This window comes from Prionailurus viverrinus, chromosome A1 (assembly GCF_022837055.1).
Source record: "Prionailurus viverrinus isolate Anna chromosome A1, UM_Priviv_1.0, whole genome shotgun sequence".
NCBI classification, from domain to species: domain Eukaryota; kingdom Metazoa; phylum Chordata; class Mammalia; order Carnivora; family Felidae; genus Prionailurus; species Prionailurus viverrinus.
Window position 1 is genome coordinate 10952114 of NC_062561.1, and position 24204 is coordinate 10976317.

General features: G+C 39.7%; 1 protein-coding gene across 1 annotated transcript in view; it reads left to right on the top strand.

The window, feature by feature from the left end:
* Nucleotides 1-24204, top strand: part of RXFP2 (relaxin family peptide receptor 2) — a 59981-nt gene that overhangs the window by 14234 nt on the left and 21543 nt on the right. Inside the window, exons 3-10 of the mRNA XM_047855291.1 lie at nucleotides 4777-4923; nucleotides 7386-7463; nucleotides 10276-10381; nucleotides 11221-11292; nucleotides 18806-18877; nucleotides 19453-19524; nucleotides 21101-21172; nucleotides 22214-22285. Coding sequence (XP_047711247.1) covers nucleotides 4777-4923; nucleotides 7386-7463; nucleotides 10276-10381; nucleotides 11221-11292; nucleotides 18806-18877; nucleotides 19453-19524; nucleotides 21101-21172; nucleotides 22214-22285 — 691 coding nt within the window. The remainder of the gene's footprint in view (nucleotides 1-4776; nucleotides 4924-7385; nucleotides 7464-10275; nucleotides 10382-11220; nucleotides 11293-18805; nucleotides 18878-19452; nucleotides 19525-21100; nucleotides 21173-22213; nucleotides 22286-24204) is intronic.

The following is a 24204-nucleotide window of genomic DNA, read 5'->3' on the forward strand; positions in this document are numbered from 1 at the left end:
TCTTGTTTTCTAATTTAAATCAACATGTATTGAGTCTATACTTGTTCCAGCTAGTTTGGCATTGTTTCCTCAAATCTGTTTGTTCAAACATTGGACAGTCATCTGAAGAGGGAGATAGGGTGATGGTTTCTGCAGAAAATTTGTGAGAGGGATCCTGAGGGACATTCGTCTCAGGCCTGAGGGCCTTAGATGGTTGATTTGTCCCAGAAGAACATGAGAGAGAATAGGGCCCTAGAGAAATTCAGCTGAGGCAGCAATATTTGAAATGACAAGGAGGTGGGTAAATGTGTGAATGAAATTGGATCTGAATCCTATACATACTGATTGATATGGCCACACAATCCTGTTGGGGCAGGGGGAGACCAAACAGAAGCACAACAGCATAAGATTTCTAAGTTTAAAAAACACCACACAAGAGGCCAATTCCTCTCCACTCACCTTAACATAAAAGTTTTTTAGAAAGACTTTACTAGTTACTTGCAAACAAACAATAAATCATCCATCCCACAAAGGTGAGCTGTTAGTGATGCTCACACTCTTCCCAGAAATAGGAGAGCTTCTAAAAGGTGGATTCAGTGAATGAGCTGGATTCACCTTTGCTCTGCCTTGTAAATGTAGCTGCTGCTCCTCTTAGACATCCTGGCACCCGAGCTCCAGGTAGCAGTGGGCATTGTCTAACCTGTTGCCCTAGCATATAGCAGGCAACCAGTTAACATTTTTTGCACATTAAATAAATGTTTCTTCTGGTGCCGCTCTTTACACTAAAGACTAGTTGGCTCTTTAGTCAATGGCAGAGGCTTCATCTGCATCTGAACTGAGATCCACTAGGAGTGGTGCATTCTGGGAAATGGTCCCATTGGCCAGGATCCTCTGTGTCCCCCCCAAACCCTCCTGGGGATCGTAGAGCTGTCATCTCTGGCATTAGTGTGGAGAGAATCTCAGCCAGAACACTAGGCTGAGGGGATAAGGGCTTTCTTTAGCTTCATGCAGGACTACTGTTGGCAAAAAATCAGAAAAAGCAAAGAGGGGCTTGCACACCTCCATGGATTCTTAAACTGAGGACCTACAAAAGCATTTTCACCTGTTGTTTCCCAATAACACAATGATGGTGTTGGCAGGCAGCAAAAAAATGTCCTTGGACAGCAGTCCAGTTGGCTTCGAAAGGCTATCAAGGAGTCATTTAAAAAGCTCTTTGCACAGACATGTCCAGAATATTGACCAGAAGAGAAAAGAAGAAGCACTCACTGAGCAATTTTCTCTCACATGTTCGAACCTCCCCTCAGCTGTGTGTTTGGCAGGAGTCCCACAGAAATTGCTGCAGAAGCTATCAACATAGCTTTTATGTAGGCATCCTCCATTTTAGTAATCCCTAAGTTTCAATAAAAACTATCTCTTTCCACTTCCACAGATGGCAGGAAGACTAGATAGACGGCAGAATACACTTTCTCCAGACGGCTATTGATTCTTTTTCAGTATGTGCCAAATATAGCGGGGATTCTTAATTATTTTTTAAATTATATATGACAGAAAAAATAATAGATGGAGTACTTGGCTATTTTTGTTATTAAAATAAAAACATAAGCTTGCAATTTTGAGAAGTTTAAATCTTCAAAGGGGCTCTTCTTACAATTCTTTTTATTCCCAAATGACCTATTAATTCATTTCTTCATTAAAAAAATTATTGAGCATGAAGTAAGTGCCAGGCACTTGGATAACAGGGACTTAGGATACCAAGGGCAAGGGGTAGGGAGTAGATTTCATTTATTTCTTTTCCTTCCACATAAAATTTATACCCTGAGGATATCTTCAGGAAGCTGCCATTCTTGAATGCAAACTGGGGAATTATGAGAAATGCAATTGATAAGTTCTCTTTACACATGGTCAGTCTTTCCATTCCCCTTCCCTCACTCTAACTTGCTAGATGTATTCCATTTTTCTTCCAGATGCAAGGAAATAATCTTGGTCTGTCTTGTCTGTGACAATTGATTACTTGTCTTGCTTTGAATCTGCTTCTCTGAGATGGGCATTTAGTTGGGTCCAGCCCTCAAGGAACTCAAGGTTATCTTCATGGTAAACTCCACAAAGGAACACAATGTATTGCCTTCAAAATATCTTATGCAGGCTCAGCTTTCTATTTCAAAATTGTCTTTAATCAAATGTTTAATCACCTCTTCTAAATCATTAATAAAATATTATTATTAGATGGTGAGGACATTTTCATTGCTTATTTATCATTTACAACATCCCCCCTTAGCTTTCAAAGTGATTTGAGGCTGCTTAAAATAGAAACCCTAAATGTCATATGGTGTTTCAAATAGAAAAACATGAATAGGTAAGGGAATTTTTATTATAGTCTCTGTTATTCCTTTCTTAGAAGTCACGTAAAAAATTCTGCACTGCTAAGGCACAGCAAGCTTTCATTCTACATTCGAGTTTCCTTCTTAAAGTCCTATTTTCTTACCTTGTGTTGAAATTACCTGCACACCAACATTAACTGAGGGCTTAACGTGGGCCAGGAGCTCTCCGGTATTTCATAACATTAGCTTGTGCAGCTCCTGAAACACATCCATATTACATGAACTTTATTTTAAATGTGAGAAAACTAAATTTGTAGATTAAGTAGCTTTCTTAAAATCTAGTGAGTGGCAGAAAGAATGTCAACCCAGGCAGGTCTGATGGCATCCAGAGTACTTCATCACTAGTGAATACTTATGAATAATGAATGGGTCATATGCCGTTAGTGGATCGTGAGATCAATTTAGTGGATTGTGATCCCGTTCCGAGGGAGTAAGATAGAATAGCAAAGATCAGAGTACATCCCACATAGTAAAAGGCAAGTTATAATTCAAGAAATTTTGTTTTCAGTGTGTGCCTGTTTGTATGCTGAATTGTGATACAAGATATATGTCTGTGAGTTACTATCATAAAAAATTTCAAGGCTGCTACACTAGGATATACTGACTCTCACTCATTCATATTCCAAACACAGGGGGACAACTAGTTTTTTATAAACCTGCCCTCTACAGAAATCTTTACAAGAAAGAAGAGATTTAAAAATCCATGACTCAGTATGCCTCTCCCTGTGTGAATAGGCTTAACAAGCCAACTCCCAGAGCCATGCAGCAGAGTTTTCCTAAAATCGCCAGCCTTCACTGGTCTTACACCAAGTTGCTAATAGTAAATCATTCATCTACCACTGCAACAATAGCAAAGAAAAATATTTTTTGCTTTGCTAAGAGCAAACATCCAATGGATAGAAAAGCATCCAAAGGCCGCCCTCCCCATCTACAGAAGGTGTAGCAGACGCAACAGCAGCAGCTTCTGGGGTCGAGTGTGTGTTGCCATGTCCAGTCATCTCCAAGACAGGGCCAGGCTCTTAACCTTTTTTTTTTTTTTAGTAGTGTTGTATTTATTAAAGGGAAGGGGAAATTAGACAAAGTGAATATAGACAATACAAAATATAATGTGTTTTCTAAGGTGTTAAACTATTTTTCTATGAACTTCCTACCTATAAAAGATGTTTTATTGCTCATATGCTCCCTCCCCTATACACGTATTTGAATCATCCCCTGACCCCAGAGGACCACTGTTAACTACTGTGTTATGAAGATACCAGTTGAATAGGGAACCTGAATTTCAGGGGGGGCATAAGTCCTCTGTGAGGACGGATGCAAAACATAAGAGAAGGAAACATAAGGGAAGACAACAGCTGAATAGTGGCTAGGGTGAATGAGAAAATGAAGAAAGGAATATAATTAACTTTGACAAAATTACTCTGTGGGTAAAATGATCAAAAACATTCTAGAAATTTAGATGTAAGAGACATCTGTCAATTTTGAAAGAGTACTTTCCAGAAAACAAGAGATGTTCTTCATAAATACTCTAGTACAATTGTAGAAGTCATGTATTGTTTTAAAGGAGTGCCAGTCAAAACTTCACAGAAATTGACTGGGGGAGACTATACATTCAGGCATGACCACAGTTCATTATCACTAATTGAAGGGAGTGAGCGGTGTTAGAATGGTGCTCCTAACCATGCCACTGATATTTGGCATCATGGCCAGGACTTTCCTTGGGTTGGAGGTATGATGCATTTTAATATAGCAGAGGGATAGAGAACAAACCTTCTGTGACTTTGCAGATGGATGTCTGCATTTAACTTCCTTATCTCTGAAACATAAAGGAAAATATCACCCATACATAGATTGGTTGAATGAATACCTGAGATAAACCACTTGTGCAAATGGCCTGGGACACAGTAAGCTCAATGAGGGTTAGATATTATTACTTACTATTTATCCCTCCTAATTCAAATGTGGTTCCCAATTTCTAATTCACACTTAAAACTGTCCTTTTGCATATATATATATATTATGTCACTTCAAATCCTTCTCAGAAAGGATTCATAAGTAAATAAATCCACCTGTTTAATTCTGTTAGCTCGTGGCTTTCCCTTTCTGTTTCCAAGAGTGGACAACTCTTTGCTTCCATACAAAAGTAGGATGATTGCTTTGGTTTTGCTTACTATTGCCTTCCTGAAATTAGTTCAAAAATGAACCTTGATTCTTGGTATAGCTGATGTTCGATATGACAATGATTGTTTAGAATGTTATAATTAAGAATATTATTCAAAGATATTGTACACTATGGATAGAATTAGACAAACTCAATTCAAAGGGTCCTTTTGAAAATTAAAGGGAATGCCATGAAAAGAATTTTGGCCATATTAACACTTTCATTCTATTACATGGGACTACTTTCCCCTCTTTCACATAGATTTTGCACTGACCAAGGGCAGTACAATCACTTCTCTGTGCCCAAAAGGATACTTTCCCTGTGGAAATCTTACCAAGTGCTTACCCCGTGCTTTTCACTGTGATGGTGTGGACGACTGCGGGAACCAGGCTGACGAGGATAGCTGTGGTGAGTCCTCCGCTCAGTCCAGACATCCACCTCCCCTTGTGAATGTCCCCAAACTGTGCGTGGACCAAATAATAACTGTCACGAAAGGGAAGAGATGATTTGATATTCTATAGGAAATCCTACTGTAACACAAATAATTGTTCCCCGATTTGTTTGCGATGTTGACCAGAATTTTTCACAGGTAGAGGTTGCTTAAATCAGAAATACAAATGTGATAAAAACTGAAATCATATTTTGAAAGCTAGTTGATGCTCATATTCTAATTTTAAATGTCTTCCTATAGACTACCTCTTTTTTTGGCTTGGTAATTTGGTGCAGTTACACGAACACCGATAAAGCATGAATGGTTCCTGCCTAGAGAATTAATTCACTGAGTTAAACCTACAGTGAGTACCCACTATGTGCCAGGTGCTGTCTCACTCACCCAGACACAGCAGGCTCAAGAGAGACAAGGTCTTGCCCTCATGGAGTTCACGTGGACCTTGTGAACAAGGAGGACAATAACCCTGTACGGAACGAAGTTAAATATTAAATGTATTCAAATATTAATATTTACTTAAACGTTAAATATTTTAGAGCATAAGTGCCATAAAATATTGAAAAAAAAAGATGATGGGGTAGAAAGTGACCTGAAGTGAAGCCTATTTTAAAAAGGCAACCAGAGAAAACCTCCCTGAGATTATAATGTTTGAACTGAAAACTAAACCATGAAAAATTGTGGATGAACCGAGTTGCAGGCAAAGGAAACAGCAACTGGAAAAGATCCTGAGGCTCAACGAAGTAAGACAATGTGTTTGTGAGGCCAAAAGGCCAGTGTGGTTTGAGCAGAGTGAACAAAGATACAGAGGGTGAGGAGGTAAGCAGATACCAGATCACCAAAAGTCTTACAGGCCGTTTGAGGTCTGTATGCAGGGACCGTGTATATTGTTTAATATAACCTGTTTGTTTCTACTTGAATAAACGGATGCCAAATTGACATGTCTAGTTAGTGAGAGAGTAGACAACTAGAACCCAGATCTCTTGAATCTGAAAGAAACTTGTGTGTTTCCTATCGCACAGAACAGCCATTCTTTGATAGCACCTAACTAGCAATCCAAGTGAGACCACAAAGTCCAGGAATGCCAGGCATCTGTCTCTAGAATCTGCTTTCCTGCCCTTGAGTATTCACATATGCTCCCCTCTCACGGAACCTTACACCCTCACCTCTGGTGGATCATTCATACTTACCATTTAGGATGAGTTCAGGGACCCTTCTCACCTCAGAAGCTTGGCTTCCCTGGCCTCACTCCCCACCCTGAAGCTCTGCCAGCAGTCTAGGATAAGCACCTTTTCTCCCTGTTGCCATAGCATCCTGGCTGTACCCATATAGTTGTACTAAGGGCTGCCTTGTCTTTTCACTGCTCTTCTCATTATAGACATGAACTTCTTGAGAAGAGTTCTTATTTGTGTCTTATTTCTTTTGTTGTCATCAGAGCCTATAATAGTAGGGTACATAGTAGGTGCCCAATCACTTCTCAGTGATGGGGGCAGCTGTCTGGATGCCAATGGGCAAGTCAATCAAATCCTCAATGTTCCCTCTTCACTGCTTGGGAATCAGAGACCTGGCATATTTATCTACCTCGTGAGGATGTTCTGAACACAAGTTAAATAATTCATGTAAAGGCATCAAATAGAATCATTTAAAAAACCATTGTGGGTATAAATAAGAAATAGAAATCAGTTATAGGTTGTAGGCATCAGAAGGGAACTGTGGGCAACTATTTAAATTTACTTTTCTATTTGTATGAGCTTCAGTGTACTATGTTATAATACGTATCTTACCATTTTAATGGCATGTGCTAAAGTGATGATACTTCAAAATCAGGTTTCCTTTTTAAAAAGAAGATAATTTTCTTGCAGAAAAGAAGAAGGAAACTTGGCAAATAAGCAGAAACTTGGCAATTTCTGACAAATTGAGAAAATAGTTTTCCACTCAATAGGACTAGGTATCCTTGATGAAAAGGAACTTTGTTTTTGCTTTATTAAAAAGGTCAGGTGACACATATTTTATTATTAGTCATTACATCTGTCAAGCATGTATCTACATACACATATGCAGCAGTATGCATATGCCAAAACAATTCAGATTGTATTTTCTTCCGAGGACCTTAAAATTAAGATCAAACATTTCAACTGTCAGCACTAGAAACAAGTAGTATTTTTCAAGATGGATATAGGTAGGTAAAATAATCCTCTATTTCCATTATATATTTTATTAAACATACATTTGAAATATTTGTAATTTTCCAAAAGGGAAAGGCTCCAGATGTTTGCCTAGCTTTTTGTCCCTTACCATTGATGTTACCATTCAACTACTGAAACAAATTTTTAATTGATTTCATTATCAAATTTTTATACTTTTGTTTTGTAATTTGATATTTGATTTATAGAATAACTGACACATATTCATCACCATTTCACAGGAGACACTAGTGGATGGGCGACCATATTTGGCACAGTCCATGGAAATGCTAATTATGTGGCATTAACACAGGAGTGCTGTAAGTGGTATTGATTCAAAGACTCAGTCTCAGCTTTGCGAGCAACATGATTTGTGGTGCATGGATTTATATGGGTAGTGTGGTCAATTCCCTTTAGAATTTCAGTTTCAGGTCAATGTCTTTCATTGGTCAACTGCTCCGTTGTCTGCCATGGGATTGAAGACATGGAAGAAAACATATTCCATTCATGCTCATTTTATGTAGTAGCCCACGATTGTGAGAATATATAGATATTAAATAATTATGATAAATAATAAAGATATTTTTCCCTTTAACTACTTTCTTCAGTAGAGATATTGAACACCAACTACTTCTCAGCCCCTATGTTAAGGACTGAGAGTACAAGGATAAGTAAGTTGTGGCCCCAAGTCACAAATACTTCAATTGTAGCAGGAAAGGCAAAACCTCATGGAGACAGAGATGATACAATATAGTGAAGTATATTGTATATACAATATACAATATATACAATAAACTAGAAGGATGATGTTTGCACAAAGGAATGTGGAAGCCCACTGGAAGAAATGGTGGTTGTGCCAAGGGTGGAAAAAGATCCCCAGAGACAATGACACTGACATGGACCTAGAAGGATGGCACCAGCCCATAGAGGATTCTGGGTGCACACTTTGGACTTTGGCCTCTACCCTGTAGATAGAATCGTGTCTTTATATACACCTATATTACATACATGTGTATAATGTATACCTAGACATAATTATGCAGGTACATATACAATTATATACATATATTAGTATGTATATACAAATAGTAATATACATATATATTAAACACTATATTAACCTTATATTATGTACTTTATAATATCAGTTTATAATTACCACTTATTATATACTTTACTGTGCACAGGTACATCACATATAAAAATTAGAACTTAAAAAGATTAAAAATAAACACAACTGTAAGTTCTCGTATTTTCTTCCTGAGCCATAATGGGTCATCTTGTACACATTCCATTGTGGAGATCACTGCTGTGCATGGTCGGCAACTACTGACACTGTGGGCTTATTTTCTTTTAATGAGGAGAAAGAAGCACATGAAAAGAAGGGTTTGTAAGAATGATTCTTCCATCAGAATCATAGAGAATGGATCAGAACAGTGGTTCTCAACCCCGGACAACTTTTGTCCCCAGAGAACACTTGTCAATGTCAAAAGACATTTGGGTTGTCACAACTGGGGGATGGCTCCCGGCATCTAGTATGCAGAGAACAAGGATGCTGTTTAGCATCCTACAATGCACAGGACAGCCCCCCTCAAAACAGAGAATGAGCCAACCCAAGTGTCAACCTTCCCAAGGTTGAGAACAAAGAACAGTGAGATACTGATCATTATGTTTCCTGCAATACTCCAGAGTAATACTAAGAATCTGATCCCAGAAAATGCCAGTGGGAAGAGTGAGAGAGACAGAGATGCAGAAGCATTTCTGAAGAAGAATCTAGAGCCTGTGGGTATGACTGATGTGCAGGTGAGGGAGCTATGCTCACGTCGCTGGTTTAGGCAATAGGCCCAGCTTGGACTACATGGAATTCTTTTATTGGTAAATATGAGTTTCCATCCCCAGGCTTTCAATCTAATAACGTAAACACCATTTTTGCTGTCAATAAACGTTGAAGTGAACATTCTGAGCTTTAAGGAGTTGAGCTAATTAGCATAAACCTATAACATAGAATATTTTCAAAAACTCTGTAAAAAACTTTATAAACAACATAGAATATTTTCAAAAATTTTATACACTAGATACTTCCAAAACTTTATGCATCTTTTGAATTAAGCAGGTACTCAATAAAAGTTTGCTGAATTTACTAAAATTCCGTAAAATTGATTTTAGAAAGTTTGGTTAAAGGAACTTAAAGGAAACAGAGCAATTAGAAAGGATGTGTAAAGATCTAACTAAATAATAATACAAAAATTGGAAAAGAATCCTCATTTTCTTAGCTCCATCAAAACAAATACCCACAGGATCAGAGGCAAAATCAAGTGCTCCATAAATATCACACCCCTTAGTCTCATACACACACACACACACACACACACACACAGAGTGATTGTCTCATGGGACAAGTTGGCCTGTTTTCTCCATAGATTTATCACCCCTTTATATGCCATTATCTTAATAATTATGTAAGTTTCTTCACAGTAAATCCTGAATTTTTTTTCTTCTGAATGTTTCAGATAGATGGATCTTTGGTTTTCTCAGCTTTATAGCTTCTCTACTATTTTTATCTTCCACTATAACTTTATAGGAACGAAAAACAAAGAACCAAAATAAGACGGTATCCAACTTGGCTTATTTCAATAAGGCACAGTGGAGGCTACTGCATCTGTCTCTTCTCACAGCCCTAGGAGAAGTCTGAAGGGGGAAAAAATTGAACTGAATTTTAACCAACAAGGATTTACTGAGCAACCTCTTTGTGCCATTCAATTAAATTAAATCGACTCAATTATACCCATTGCGGATTTACTCTGTTGTATTAATATTTTTCGTTGAGGAGAACTTAATCCTGCTTCACTATACACTTTTGTGCTACTTAAATCTTTCTGTGGTTTCTTTCTAATCACTTATTAAGTGCCTCTGAAATGACCACTGGAAGCTAGAACCGAAATGGAATGCCACATTAGTCTATGATGGACTAGGAGACAATTCTTTGCTTTTAGTTTGGACCCAAATTAGGCTACTAAAGATGTAAATGTTATACATTCAATGAAGAGAGAACCCTGTCAGTTATTAGAGATGAGCTCATAATTAAAGAAAAGTATTTTTTTCCCAGTGAAATACTACTCTTTTGCCCCCTAGCTCTAAACCAGTATCCACAACCCTGTGACTGCAAAGGAACTGAATTGGAATGTGTAAATATGGGCTTAAAGTCTGTGCCAATGATTTCCAGCAATGCGACATTACTGTGAGTAGAATTCATGTCTTGATGATATTTGCCCCTGAAACCACATGAAAACCATGTAGTCTAATCTAACCTCCCCTTGTTGTGTTTTGTGTTACTTATATATTAGCAAAATCATAGAAGTCCCCCTTAAAGCTACCAGAAATCAGAGAATCCCACATGTTTCTTCTCCAGGGAAGGCAAGTTTTTAAATGCTGTGTGTTAGATTAGCCTGGTTATCGTGGAGCTCACAAACGTCTCTGGTCTGCAGTGCTGATTTTCAGTTACTTTCTGATTCATTGTTTTTACTAAAATGCGAGCACCATACAACTAAAAATGAAAATAAAAAAGGAGAGCACTAGCTTATTCTACCTCACTGTAAATGGTGGCAATCGTCCAAGACTGCAAAGATATAACAAAGATATAAAAAATCCATGAAGCTGGCTATGTCGTCACTGTAAGTTTGCCTGTACTTTGTAAAAATGTTTTGAGAGCCTCCAGAATTTGCAGTCATATTATGATTTGAGCATGTGTGAGTTGGTTAGGAACTTTTGGTTTTCTTTTGTTTGTTTGTTGTATTTTATTAAATCACCCGGAGAGTAAAGATGTTAACTCTTCATAGACATTCTAATCTATGATACTAAATGGCCAAACTTGTCAGATACTTGCAAACTGCTTTCATTTTGCCTTATGCACTTCTCATTCTCACACGAGAAAGTTTTCAGTTACGAGGGTCATTTTCAAATGTGCGGGAAGTAGCAAGGAGTATCCATAAATACCCTGTTTTCAGTCATGCACTTTCTAGGGAAAAGTTTTCTTGGTCATAAAACCCATAATGAAGTCTGCTTTACCTGTTATTTTAGGTCTCTTAAGGAAAACAAAATTCACAGTCTTCCAGATAAAGTTTTCATCAAATACACAGCACTGAAACAGATGTAAGTAGCTATTAATGGTGTTTTTATGAAGAAATCCTTGTGATGTTTTAAGATGCCTTTTATCTTTAAGTAAAATGGAACATAAACTTAATAATCTTTATCATTAAATTTATTTTCCAAATGTAATTAAGATTAGGAAATAAAGCTTTGAAAACTAGTATATTATCTTTCCATTTCATAATTGAAAGTAGCTGAATTAATTTTATTTAAATTATTTTTAGAGAATTAAATTGAAGTTGAGATCAGGCATCTCAATAAGAAAACACATAGCTCCATTCCATGCTGTTTTCCAAGATCATTTGGAAAATGACACGGCAGATTCAGAGGCACTAGATATACTTCTTAACTTTAAAGGGGAATGTTAGTATAGATAAGAAAGATCAGATCTTTTTTTTAAATTTTTTTCAATGTTTTTATTTACTTTTGAAGGAGAGAGAGACAGAGCATGAGCGGGGGAGGAGCAGAGAGAGAGGGAGACATAGAATTTGAAGCAGGCTCCAGGCTCTAAGCCATCAGCACAGAGCCTGATGTGGGGCTCGAACCCACGAACTGTGAGATCATGACCTGAGCCGAAGTCGGATGCTCAACCGAGCGAGCCACCCAGGCGCCCCAAGAAAGATCAGATCATTTAAAACACATAATGGTAGGATACAGACTGTCTCCCGGGATAATAGAAACAAAAGCTGCAATCTTAGTGAAATCAGCGATATTAGCATATCTGAGGAAAGAAAATGTTAATAAATAGGGCACAGTCCGCAGTGAAGAAATGGTAGTCAGAGAGAAACAAAGTATCAAGATGCTTCCAGCACCTTCCAAGAAAGAAAACCAGGATCTGGGCGATGTAATCCCTAGACGAGTCTCATTACTTGCATGAACTATCTATCTTTTGATAGAAATTCCCTTTACTTTGATTCCCTGCTCACCAAACAACCTTATGATGACTGCATTAACTTCCCAAATTACTCACATCAAAGTATTTGGACAGTTACCTCGGATAGGGTATTAGAATGTTCCTTTTGGTGGAATTGGATACCTCCCATTTAAATAAAGACATTGAGAATATTCAACCTCTTGTCAGTTGTTACTCTATGGCAGCCCCTCCGAGCCCAGTCATTCTGGGATAACGAAGAGATCAAGTTTCTACAATTGCCAGGATGGTCATTAGACCAGATTTAAAAATTAACAAGGTAATGTTGTAAGGCTCCTTAGCAGCACAATTATACCGTTTTATCCTTCACAGTCAGCATAGAAAGTTTCTAGAAATGCGAACTATGTTAATTAGATTTCTAGATAATCTAGATTATCTAGATAATCTAGATTTCTAGATAAAAAATATCTAGAAATGTAAAATATGCTAAAAAGAATAAAAATAATCTGATCCTCTGCTGATACCGGACAAACAGAATTGGCGTAAAATGCCATCAAAATTCAATGCTGTGCATGAACTTAGGTACAGATTTTCTCGCACAAGAAAAGAAGTCGCTGAAGGAAGTCCATTAGTGAGGTAGAATCTTATGTGAACAGAGATAATCATGCCTGGGTTCGATCACAGCCTCTGTCAATGCCATCCGCAGTCACGACCTTCTGCTCCATTGTGGGGCGTGTTGTCATGTTCACATTGCCGCAGAGGAGTAGCTATGCACGGACTCTGGGTTTCCAGATGAATCTAGAGAGGAAACCCTAACTATACTGCTGTTATTCTTACTGGAAATTCTTGGAATCACCACATGTTCATCCTGTGAGTCAATACGGTTCTTGCACGGCCTCAATAATGCTCAAGGGAGGGGGGGAAAATGGCAGTAACAGGAAGGAAGGAAAAAGATTCATGTTGTAGAGTACCTGTTTCAGTTCTGTTATCTAGAGTCATAGAAGTTTTATGAATTTCTAATTAAGTGCTCTTATTGTTCACGAGGTAACTAAAGTCTGCAATGGTTAAATGATTTAACTAAGATCTACGACTAGTAAGCAGAAGAGCCAGAGTGAAAGCCCATATATTCTGATGCTCAGTGCAGTGTTTATTTTGCAATAGCCAGGAACCAGAGATGGATGTTGTTCTAGCATCAGACTGAATGTTCTACCAACACATACTGTCCTGCCCCACGCAGAACTCCCTTTTCTACATGTGCCCTCGAATTTGGGACAAACTGACTTCTGGGAAGGCAGAGAGATCACCAGAGGATCAAGCAAAGGAGGGGTACATTTCAACTTCTCCTACCAAGTCCTTTTGTGGACCACTGATTTATGTCAATACTTATCTCTGATAGTATCGGCTAGCCCACGTAGGGGAAGGATATGGAATCACTAATTCTGATAATCCAGGCCCCAATTTCTCCTAGTGAAATAAAATAGGGATTGACCTTAATTGCCCAGGTCAGCTGGAAAGTTCTCCAAGTAAATGTTTACTTCTACTTTGAGAAAACTTAGATGCCACATCATCACCCGGCTGAAGCTCTCCTGATGCAAGGTGCTATTTGATGCTATTTGAATCAACGAGGCAAGCTGATTCTCCCAGAGGCTCAGAGAAAAAAGATTAGGGGACCCTCATCAGGAAACACTCACTAAGTGTTTATCCTAGGCAGAGTACAGCACAGTTCCTTATATTTATATATCACCTTTTAAAGTTCACAAAGAATCCCAACATTTGGAATTCTCACTCGGACTTTGAGCCCCATAATCTGCGAAATGGGGGTGGGCATTACAAGGTTCTTTCAGGAATGAGGATACCTATTCTAGAGAAGAGGGATTATTTGTTCAAAGGCAGTCAGATGACAAGTATTAGATCTTGGCCTCAAAGCCAAACCTCTGACTGTGATCTTTTGGAAGCTTAACTGTTTGGTCCAGTCTCAGAATATTGTTCCCGTTGATGAAAACGTCCGTTAACCAAGCTTTGGTTTGAACATAACACAAGGTCTTTACAACCATTACTTAAGTATCATAAAGCAGCTCATGAGCTCAGCCATCTGTCCTTAAACCTCCTACCCCCACCCCCTTTTCTCCACTCCTCAGTCGCCCCTGCCACTCCTCCAACCCCCAGCCTCAGTCATACCCTTCTCTCTCCTGTCCTCCACTCTTACCTTCTCCTTCCCTATTCCGCATTACAACATCCCAAATAGCCGATGTGGCAAAACCAAAACCATCCCCAGGAAAAGGTGTCTGGGTAAGGAAGAAATGAACAACTCCCAGGATCCTTGGAAACATCCCGCAGGAGGGTAAAAGCTGACAAAACCACATATTCATTCATTCTTTCAACAAACATTTGTCGATACCTGCCAGGCTCCAAGTACTGAGGATACAGCAGTGAACAACACATGTGAAAAGCCCTCTCTTCATGGAGTTAAAGGTACAGTGGAGGAGGATAGGCAATAAAATAGAAAATACATAGTTTGTTAGATACTGATGAGAGCCATGGAGTAAAATAAGCCAGGAAGGTCATGAGGGTGCGCTGAGCAGAAGACACTTCAAAGAATACACCAATAAATTTTGTCCTGTCATTTAAATCTACTACTGCCAAGCGTGTCTTTAAAGCTCTCCATCTTTCTTAGACTTACGCCATGAAACTGTTCAAAACACACCCAATCAGTCCTCTACTTAACTGTAATAGTTAAAGCTGGCTCTTATCACGCTGCATATTACACGAGTCTCTTCCAGCAGACTTCTCCCCCAAAGGATGTGGTTTCAAATCGGATCATCATCCTGGTCACATTAATCTGTATATGGTCACCTACACTTGCCTTCCACGTAGTATCTAGAATAAATGTAATATTGTCACTGTGACATGGGCGGGGACGGACAGACGAAAGCTAGCAAGACTTCTTTTCTAAACTCTATATGCTCCAAGCTTACATTTGATATCTTGGTGGCTATTTCATACCCGTAACTCTTAGCGGTCATGCTTCTAAAATTCCCCATCCCGTGCCATAGGTGTTTCTGCAAAGTGATGGCGTCTCCATCCTGCATCTGTGCACTTGGCATTTGAGAGCTAGTTGTAGGTCCATAAATGTAACCCTGTTCAGTTTCAACCTGTTCGGTTCAGCTTTTCTTATCAGACTGTAATGAACTTTTTGGAAAATTCAACATATTCACTATGACTATGCTGAATATTCATATAAATATGAATATGACTGCTGAGAGGTCCGCATTCTGTCACCTGAAAATTGGATGAACCATCTTTACCCAAATCATGGAGTAAAATATTGAAGAGGACAGTGCCAAATACTCTTTCCAGAGTCCTTCATCACTGTCCTTCAAGCAATGTGTATTATTCTTTATTTTGGCCACAAACACATCATAAAGCCACTTGATCAATGCATGCTAGACATAGAAGCAGTGTCAGCCACTGTTGGTGTTGGACTGATCAGTTTTTCAAAAAAGAAAATCAAGTTAGTCTGACATGACTTGTTTCTCATGAAGTGCCCTGTTCATTTTCTTCTTGAGGTATTCACAGGCGGTTTCCTAAATAGCTTGTTTTGTGATTTTGCCCAGAACCCACGTCAAGCACATCTTACTATACAAACTGGAATATATCCTAAGAGATCATTGACTCTAACGTTGAGTGAGTCTGTGGTCTAGAATGTTCTAAATAGTCAGTGGGTTGAGGTCATTTAGGCAACCAGAAGAAGAAGTTCATAAATCAAAATGAAATTTTAATTGCCAAATGAATAAATGTTGTTGAACTTACCTGAATGTTTTTACTATTGGTCAGATTATTCATTTTAATAATCTTTTAAAAATATCAAGCCTTTCTAATGTTGGGGGGGGGAGGGAAGAGATTTAAGATGACCTTTCAAAGAAATAAAATAGACTTTAACAGTGACTATATTACTCTATCACCACTACCATGGAAACCAGCAGCAGCCTTCCTCCTCATTGTGACATAAACCTTACATAAATTAGGAATTTCTTCTTAAACATGGTTCTAGTTCAAAACAACCATTGACAACAAAATATAATTCAAGGAGTCTGCCTGGCTCATGAATACAAAATGTTGCATTAAAAAATAGCCTATAAACATGCATGTCATTAAAGCATTTATTTGCTTTAGTTTCAGGTACATAAATTCCTGGCGTTTCTGCTTGAAAAGTCCTGACAGCTGAAACAGCAGGAATTCATGAACCAGTAAGTTATTCTTAGAAAAGCCATTCAGTGGAAAGTATATTAAATGGGCTCACATCTCGGCTCTGAATAAAAAGAGGACACCACTTGCCAAACTGTTACGGTTCCCAATTTCCCCTCGTAGTCACCAAGCTACTATTCTACAAAGAAGCAAGGGGACGCTACAGGATCAAGTTAAAATTCAGTAGCCTAAGTCTGAGACAGGGGACTTGGAGCTCCAGTTCTCTGGTAGGTGCCAGCAAGCTGAAGCCCAGCAGGTGACTAGAGGCTCTTCCTTATTTAAAGTGTTGGGGGTCCGACTTCGGTTCAGGTCGTGATCTCCCGGTACGTGAGTTCGAGCCCCGCGTTGGGCTCTGTGCTGATGGCTCAGAGCCTGGAGCCTGTTTCAGATTCTGTGTCTCCCTCTCTCTGCCCCTCCCCCGTTCACGCTCTGTCTCTTTCTATCTCAAAAATAAATAAACGTTAAAAAAAATAAGTAAATAAGGTGTTGGGGTCTCAATTCATGTCAGGGAAGGCAGATAGGCTGCACACGTCCAGTGAGTCATGCAGGTGGAAAGCACGGAGCCAAATGCACAATTTATGACCGCGCTCATCTCTTCAAGATTGACAACATGTAGGTAAAATGTGCATGGCAATTTTGAATTCATTATATTTTTTAAAGTTTATGTATTTATTTTGGGAGAGAGAGAGAGAGAAGCACGTGCGCAGGCGCACACGAGTGGGGGAGGGGCAGAAAGCGAGGGAGAGAGAATCCCAAGCGGCCCCGCCCTGTCAGCCCAGAGCCCCACACAAGGCTCCATCTCCCGGGGTGAGATCATGACCTGAGCTGAAGTCAAGAGTCAGACACTCAACCTACTGAGCCACCCAGGTGCCCCTTGCATTCATTATCTGTAATAAAATATAACTAACACTAGTTAGGTAGTAAATTTTATGTTTAAGAGGAACTTCAACATATGTATATTATAGCATTGTATTATTTTTCTATTTTCACTTACTATTGTAACTCATTACGTTCATTTTTATTACATCACTCCAGGGGCTTTGAAATGCCAAAACAGATATTGATCCGTACGGATTCATTCTATTCATAGCAGAACTTTAAAACCAAATGACAATGTATGCTGTAATGGGAAGCATCTCCTCATAGACGTGGGGCGGGGAGGGGGGAGAGAAGGGGTGGAATGACACGAGGTCTCAATGGGTTTCAAGTTTACTTGGTGAGATTGAAACTGACGCTCTGTATCTTATGGATGTAATGCGTGTGCTGTAGTACCAACCTCTGCCACTTGGTGGAACACAGAGAAAATGACAATATCTGTTCAACACTTGGGTTTGAACTTGGGATGGATGGGTTTGCTGATAACTGGGAGCTGATATCAGCTTTACCTCGCTACCTTGAGGGCTGAGGGCTTCAATATCCTGGCACTCCTATAATGGCTTCATAATTCAAAGGCTGGGAAGCTTTGCTAGAGAATAGTTATAGTATAACAAAATTCAAAGTACAGCCAGCTGCCAAAGGAGCACGTGTTCTACTAATGGTTTTGCAGTGAAGTCTCCTAACAATTAAGGAAGTGTTGTGTGAGATTTTAGGAACTGAACCAGATCAAAATAAGAGCTAGGGAAGCCATTCAAAACACTATGTAGTCATTAGTCACTATTATTAGTGTGGATATTTCCTGCTCCTAAATACCTTGAGAAAATACGAATTCAAGGCCAAACTCCCATTGTATCATAATCACAGGGAATGGAAATTATTTTACTTAGATACTCCCAACAGTGCTATTATTGAATCAATGCTATATTGGTAAATTGCTTCAGGGGGTAAGTAAATCGTGACCCTGTGAGCTGAAGTTGAGATACGAGCCTCAGTTCCACTATGGATGCAGCTGTGACCTTGAGTACCTCACTAACTCCCTTTGTGCTTCCCGCTCAGTATCTCGCAATAGAAACAAATGAGACTTGCCCTCTCCTTTTTTCATGGGAATAGAATGAAGAGAAATGGGGAATTAAAGGTGGAACTCTGTGCTGAAAGAATAAAAAGCTCAGCAGTGAGACACGGGCCCGGGCCCATCTCACATGGGGAGCATCATCTGCAAGTCAGAATAAGAAAACCGCAACACGAGCCCACGTCCCTCCTCAAACTCGTCACCCGGGAGCTCAGCGGGGCAGACCAGAGACGCCCAAATCTCACTGCATGGTTGCCAGTGGGAGACAAGCGTTGGTTAGTTTCACAGCCATCTCGTGGGCGACACCACCACCACCCGACATAAGAGTAGGACTTGGGACTTCATAAACCAGTTTCGCCAATTGTCTTTAGATGAATCAAGTGGAGACTATGTGCCACAACTCGATAAAGTACCTACACCCTAATCACATGGCTCTTCTGTCTCGTTCCCACCAGATTTCTTCAGCATAATTGTATTACGCACATATCACGGAGAGCATTTTTTGGATTACATAATCTGCAAATATTGTGAGTAACTTCTTTTCAACTATGAGTACAATTTTAAGTAAAGATTAAAAGAGTAGAAATGGCACTTTTTAAAGGCTTGACTTGGCTATAGCAAAATGGGAGAAATAGGTTACCAGAAAGTACTTAGATGAGTTATTAACCTAACGGAATTATTAAAAGATTCCTAGTTTTACCAGAAGACAGAAACAAAGGCTCTCCTTAACCTTGTCTTCTGAAGTTTGGGTCATTTCCACAATATTTTAGCATTTTTTTTCTAACCCTTGCTAACTTACCTATCTGTTTTCTTAAAATGCTAGTCTACTAAGGATGTGACCAAAAGTGACAGAAGCAAAAATCACCTACTCTTATACTCTTAACAGAATATCCCAACACGTTATTTGTGACCAGTTTGCTGGTCCTGTCCCCAGTGTCATACACACCAGGTTCGTGGTTATCTGTATCTTCTTATCCAGCTGAGTGCTTTCAGAAACAGATGTCCCTACTCCATAATCATCATCAGCGGCTCATATTCTGATTATATGTGACTAAAATGAAGTATTGAGTTTGCCTAATTGACTCGCTCATGCTATTTATAGGTATCTCAGCCACAACTGTATTACAACTCTCAGACCCGGAGTATTCAAAGACTTACATCAGCTAACTTGGCTGTAAGTATCCTAGCTTTTCCTTCAGAAGATCGGATAGATCAGATAGACTATATATGCTTATAGTCTCCATCTATTTATGTATCTTGTTTATTACACTCATTTTTCTGATTGTCACATCATCTGGAGCACATTACCCAAGCAATTCAGATAATGGCATGCCAAATGGTAGTCGTGTGCAAAGGAACCTGTGCCGTGCTTTTTCCAGGTGGCTTTCTGAGCCATGTGTCCATCCGGTGTTGATCTATTCCAGCATTTCTCAACCTCAGCTCTATTGGCATTTCATCTAGAGAATTCTTTGATGAAGGGGGTGTTCTCTCATATTTGGGGATGTTTAGCATTATCTGCGGTCTCTATCTCACTAGATGCCAGTGGTACTGGTTCCCAGAGGTGTGACAACCAAAGATGTCTCCAGACATTCATTTCAATGGACCTCTGTTGAAACCCACTGACCTAGAAAGTAAGCAAGTTAGGGACCTTTTAGAGTTCCAGAGCATTCATAGAAAATTCTGAAGATATGGTAGCTTGTGGTGTTTCATCACTTTCCTGGCTGAGCCACCAGCTCCCTTCTGCGGAGTCTCACATCAGATATTTGTATTTTCACCAGGAAAATGAACATTGGCCCGTTAGAAGGCTGGATGTTTCAGTCTGACATTTCTGTAGGTCAGATTGGTCTGGTGGAAAAAGCCAGAACTTCAACTTTATCCAGATCCTGTGTATGCTGTGGGCCTCTGTTAATGTTCCAGGCAACTTTCTTAATCTTCCTGGGCTGCTTTATTTCTCATCTGTAAACTAGAAGCACAGCTCCTTTTTAAGAGTGATGGCGTGAGGATTAAATCACAAGGCAGATATAAACTGCCACATGCAGAGCACTTGGCATATCGCAGGTGTCTAATGTCACTTCCTTCTCCAAATCCTACTCTCAGGAACCGCTGAGAGTAAGAGGAAATGGTACCTGGATTCAAAGGCAACAGGAGAAAAGAAGGCATATTTCCCCCTTAGTCTATTTCTTTCTAGGAAAATACCGTATATGGTTAGAAATGGTTATTTGAATATATGAGTATTTTCACGCTCTCATCCTCAAAGCTCCTAATGAGCTGGCTGGTACAGACCTTATAAATGCATCATTTAAACACCATGAGACCAAAGAACCATTTGTGATTTCCTATGAATTTTTTTTCATCCACTCTTCATTCAGTCAATCAATAGGTCAAAGCATTTGTGGAGCCTGTATTCAGCCAATTAATAATTCAGCTTATGCTGGATTCAAGTATCCAGAGGTGAAGGGTCTGTCTCTGGTCTTTAAGTCCAATGGGAGGCGGATGCAGTCAGAGAAAACAATCAGGACGAACCCCTCATAAGGGCTGGGACAGGGGGTGGTGGAGATTTGGAGGAAAGAGCTAGGAAGGACTCTTAGGGAAGAGGACGGGGAGCCAAGTGTGGACGGGCAGCAAAGAGGAGAGCAGGTGTTGGGAGGCAGGATTGTCACGGGCTTTATATTGTTTTCTGGTTTCATTTCACAGATGTCTCTAATGGTGGAAATATTTTTGATATGGTTTTTTGTTTGTTTGTTTTTCAGAATTCTAGATGACAATCCAATAACCAGAATTTCCCAGCGGTTGTTTACTGGACTAAAGTCCTTGTTTTTCCTGTAAGTGTTCATCTACCCTTCAATACATCTGCCTATGAATTGCAGCGACATCTAACACTAGCTTGCAAAATGAGCTTTAAAAACCTCAAGCCCGTTAACATTTTTATTAGTCAAAACCTTTCCTGTATCTCCAGCCACAGTTACTGTTGTGACTTCCTAGCCTTGGCTCGTGGTATATTTTAAACCTACTGGTTGATTAATTTTTGATCTCCTTTACTTTCCTTTAATCTTAAGGCACGTTTTACTTGCAGTGGTTGACCAAAGATAGTATTCATTTTTATCTCCTAACTACATTTAAATCTATCAGAATCTCCTGGGAGTTCAGCTCCGACTACATTTTTAACAGAGGGAAATGTGCCTTTGCCCAGCAAGAGTCTCTAAACATTCCAAAACCTTTGTCCCACTGACAGAGCTGTTCTCATAATTACATTCTCACTGTTTATTAATACACTGAAATGATTTATCAGCAGGGGATTATTATGTTCCTTTATAGTTCATCGCATGGCATCATTATTTTTCCATTTGTCAAAAGGGACCACAATATCATAAATTAATCGTGCAACTTAACATGCTGATGGGTTGTTTTCTTTCCCCCAGTGCCCCCTGCGATCGCTTCTTAGATTTAATGCAGTTTCCAGTGTGGCCCCTTAATACTGTAAATGATTTGTGTTTCCCTTAAGAAAAAACTTTGGATGTAGGATGTGGAAATGATTACAAGTTTGAAGTTTACAAGGAAAATTACCATGAACTTCAAAATTATTACTCAATACATACTTTTGTTTGATCTCGTAAAATTAAAGCGCATAATATTTATTCCCAGGTTATATATCATACTTTTGCGCTCAGCCTCTTTGACATGTGCTTTCTTATCTGTGCTATACATATATCTAGAGACCGTTTTGAAGAAGTAGTTATGTTTTTATTTTTTATCCTGCTATGCTGATTGTAGCATGCAAGTTTCCAAATTGTGGAAACAGTAAAAGTGCTGTTCTTAAAGGGGCATATCCTTTCGTTTCTAACTAACATCTTCTTTGTGCAAAGGTCTATGGTTAATAACTACTTAGAGGCCCTTCCCAAACAGATGTGTGCCCAAATGCCTCAACTCAACTGGATGTGAGTATGCATTTAGGAGCTAATTTGTTCTTAAGGAAACCAGCCCTGAAGTTAATTCATGATTACATAAAAAGCCCATAAAAAAGCCCATCTTTCCAAAACTGAAATCTGATTATGTTATTTCCTGGTTTAAAAATCTTTTGAGGGGTGCCTGGGTGGCTCAGGTGATTAAGCGTCCGACTTTGGCTCAGGTCATGATCTCACGGTTTGTGGGTTCGAGCCTCATGTCGGGCTCTGTGCTGACAGCTCAGAGCCTGGAGCCTGCTTCGGATTCCGTGTCTCCCTCTCTCTCTGCCCTTCCCCCGTTCGTGTTTGTTCTCTCTCTCTCTCGCTCTCGCTCTCAAGAATAAATAAACGTGGGGCGCCTGGGTGGCGCAGTCGGTTGAGCGTCCGACTTCAGCCAGGTCACGATCTCGCGGTCCGTGAGTTTGAGCCCCGCGTCGGGCTCTGGGCTGATGGCTCAGAGCCTGGAGCCTGTTTCCGATTCTGTGTCTCCCTCTCTCTCTGCCCCTCCCCCGTTCATGCTCTGTCTCTCTCTGTCCCAAAAATAAATAAACGTTGAAAAAAAAAATTTAAAAAAAAAATTAAAAAAAAGAATAAATAAACGTTAAAAAAACTAAATTAAATTAATTAAAAAGAAAAATCTTTTGAGAATTCCCATGGGTGTGCAGATTAACTTCAGACTTGCCCCTTGAGCACCCGAGACCCCCCATTTGTATCCCTTCCTCCATCTAGACTACTACCCGGCTCCTCCTATGTGCCTTCCTTCCAGATGCACCAAACTGCTATAATCAGTTCCCTGAGCACATATTGTTCCTTCAATTAGAAAAGTCTTTCTCCTTTATTCTTTCAGTCAACTCCAAAATTTTGGTTAACTCCAAAAGTCAGCGTAAACATCCACTCTAGGAAGCTGTCACACCAACCAATTACAGTGACTGCCTCTGTGACTCCTTTGTACCATGGACAGGCTTCCACCACGGCACCCATTCCCTACACACCTATCCCGGTTCTGCTGTCACCATCTTGCCTGTCCCCCCGCATTCTGTAAATTCTGTGAGGGCAGAGACCCACCTTGTGATGTATACCCCAGCGTTTGTACACCAACCAGCACATAATAACTGCTCAACAAACCTTTGTTAAGCCAAAGTGTTAAACCGTGTCCACTCCTTGTTAGCTTTCAACCAATACTTGTTTAAAACATCTACTTAAGTTAATTCATGGCTTCACCACCACTACTCACCCCTCCCTGTCACCTTCATCTTCAAGGTCTCCTGAGACAGGCAGTTTGGGCACCCACAGTGATTTCTTGCCCTGTAAAATGCTGGCTGTACTGTCCCGCAGAACTCTTCTCACTGTCAAACCAGGAAACTCGATACTCCTAGGATGATAAAATTATAGCACCTCAGCCTCTGGTCCTTTCTGAGCTAGCCTCACAATTACTTTCTACAACTCTTAGGGGTCCTTATGTTTATACGGACTTTTATTTATTTACATACCTGTTATCAAAGACTTCTAAGGCCATAGAGGTCTCATGTAAGTGTGCCATTCCTGAAGTGGAAATAATGATCTGAAAAACACGAGAATCATACTTGTTAAGAATAGGTGGGGGGAAAAAAAAAAACTTAGAAAAGACAAGAGCATATCTGCACCATGGAAGCAAACAGGAAAGAGTGAAGGTAGCAGAAAAAGATCAGGGCCCGAGCCTGCCTCTCCTCCAATGGGCATCAGCAACCAGGAGGAGAGCGGGAACCAGCATCAGAGCCCCGGGTTCTGGTATAGTCGTGATTTGAGGCTCCCTCAAACACGAGGGGAAAAAAAGACACCCAGTGAAAATATCATTAATAAGATTGTCCCATCACACATGAGAAAGGGCCTTGAAACCAAGAGGACAGAACTGAGAGGTCAGACCCAAAAAAACC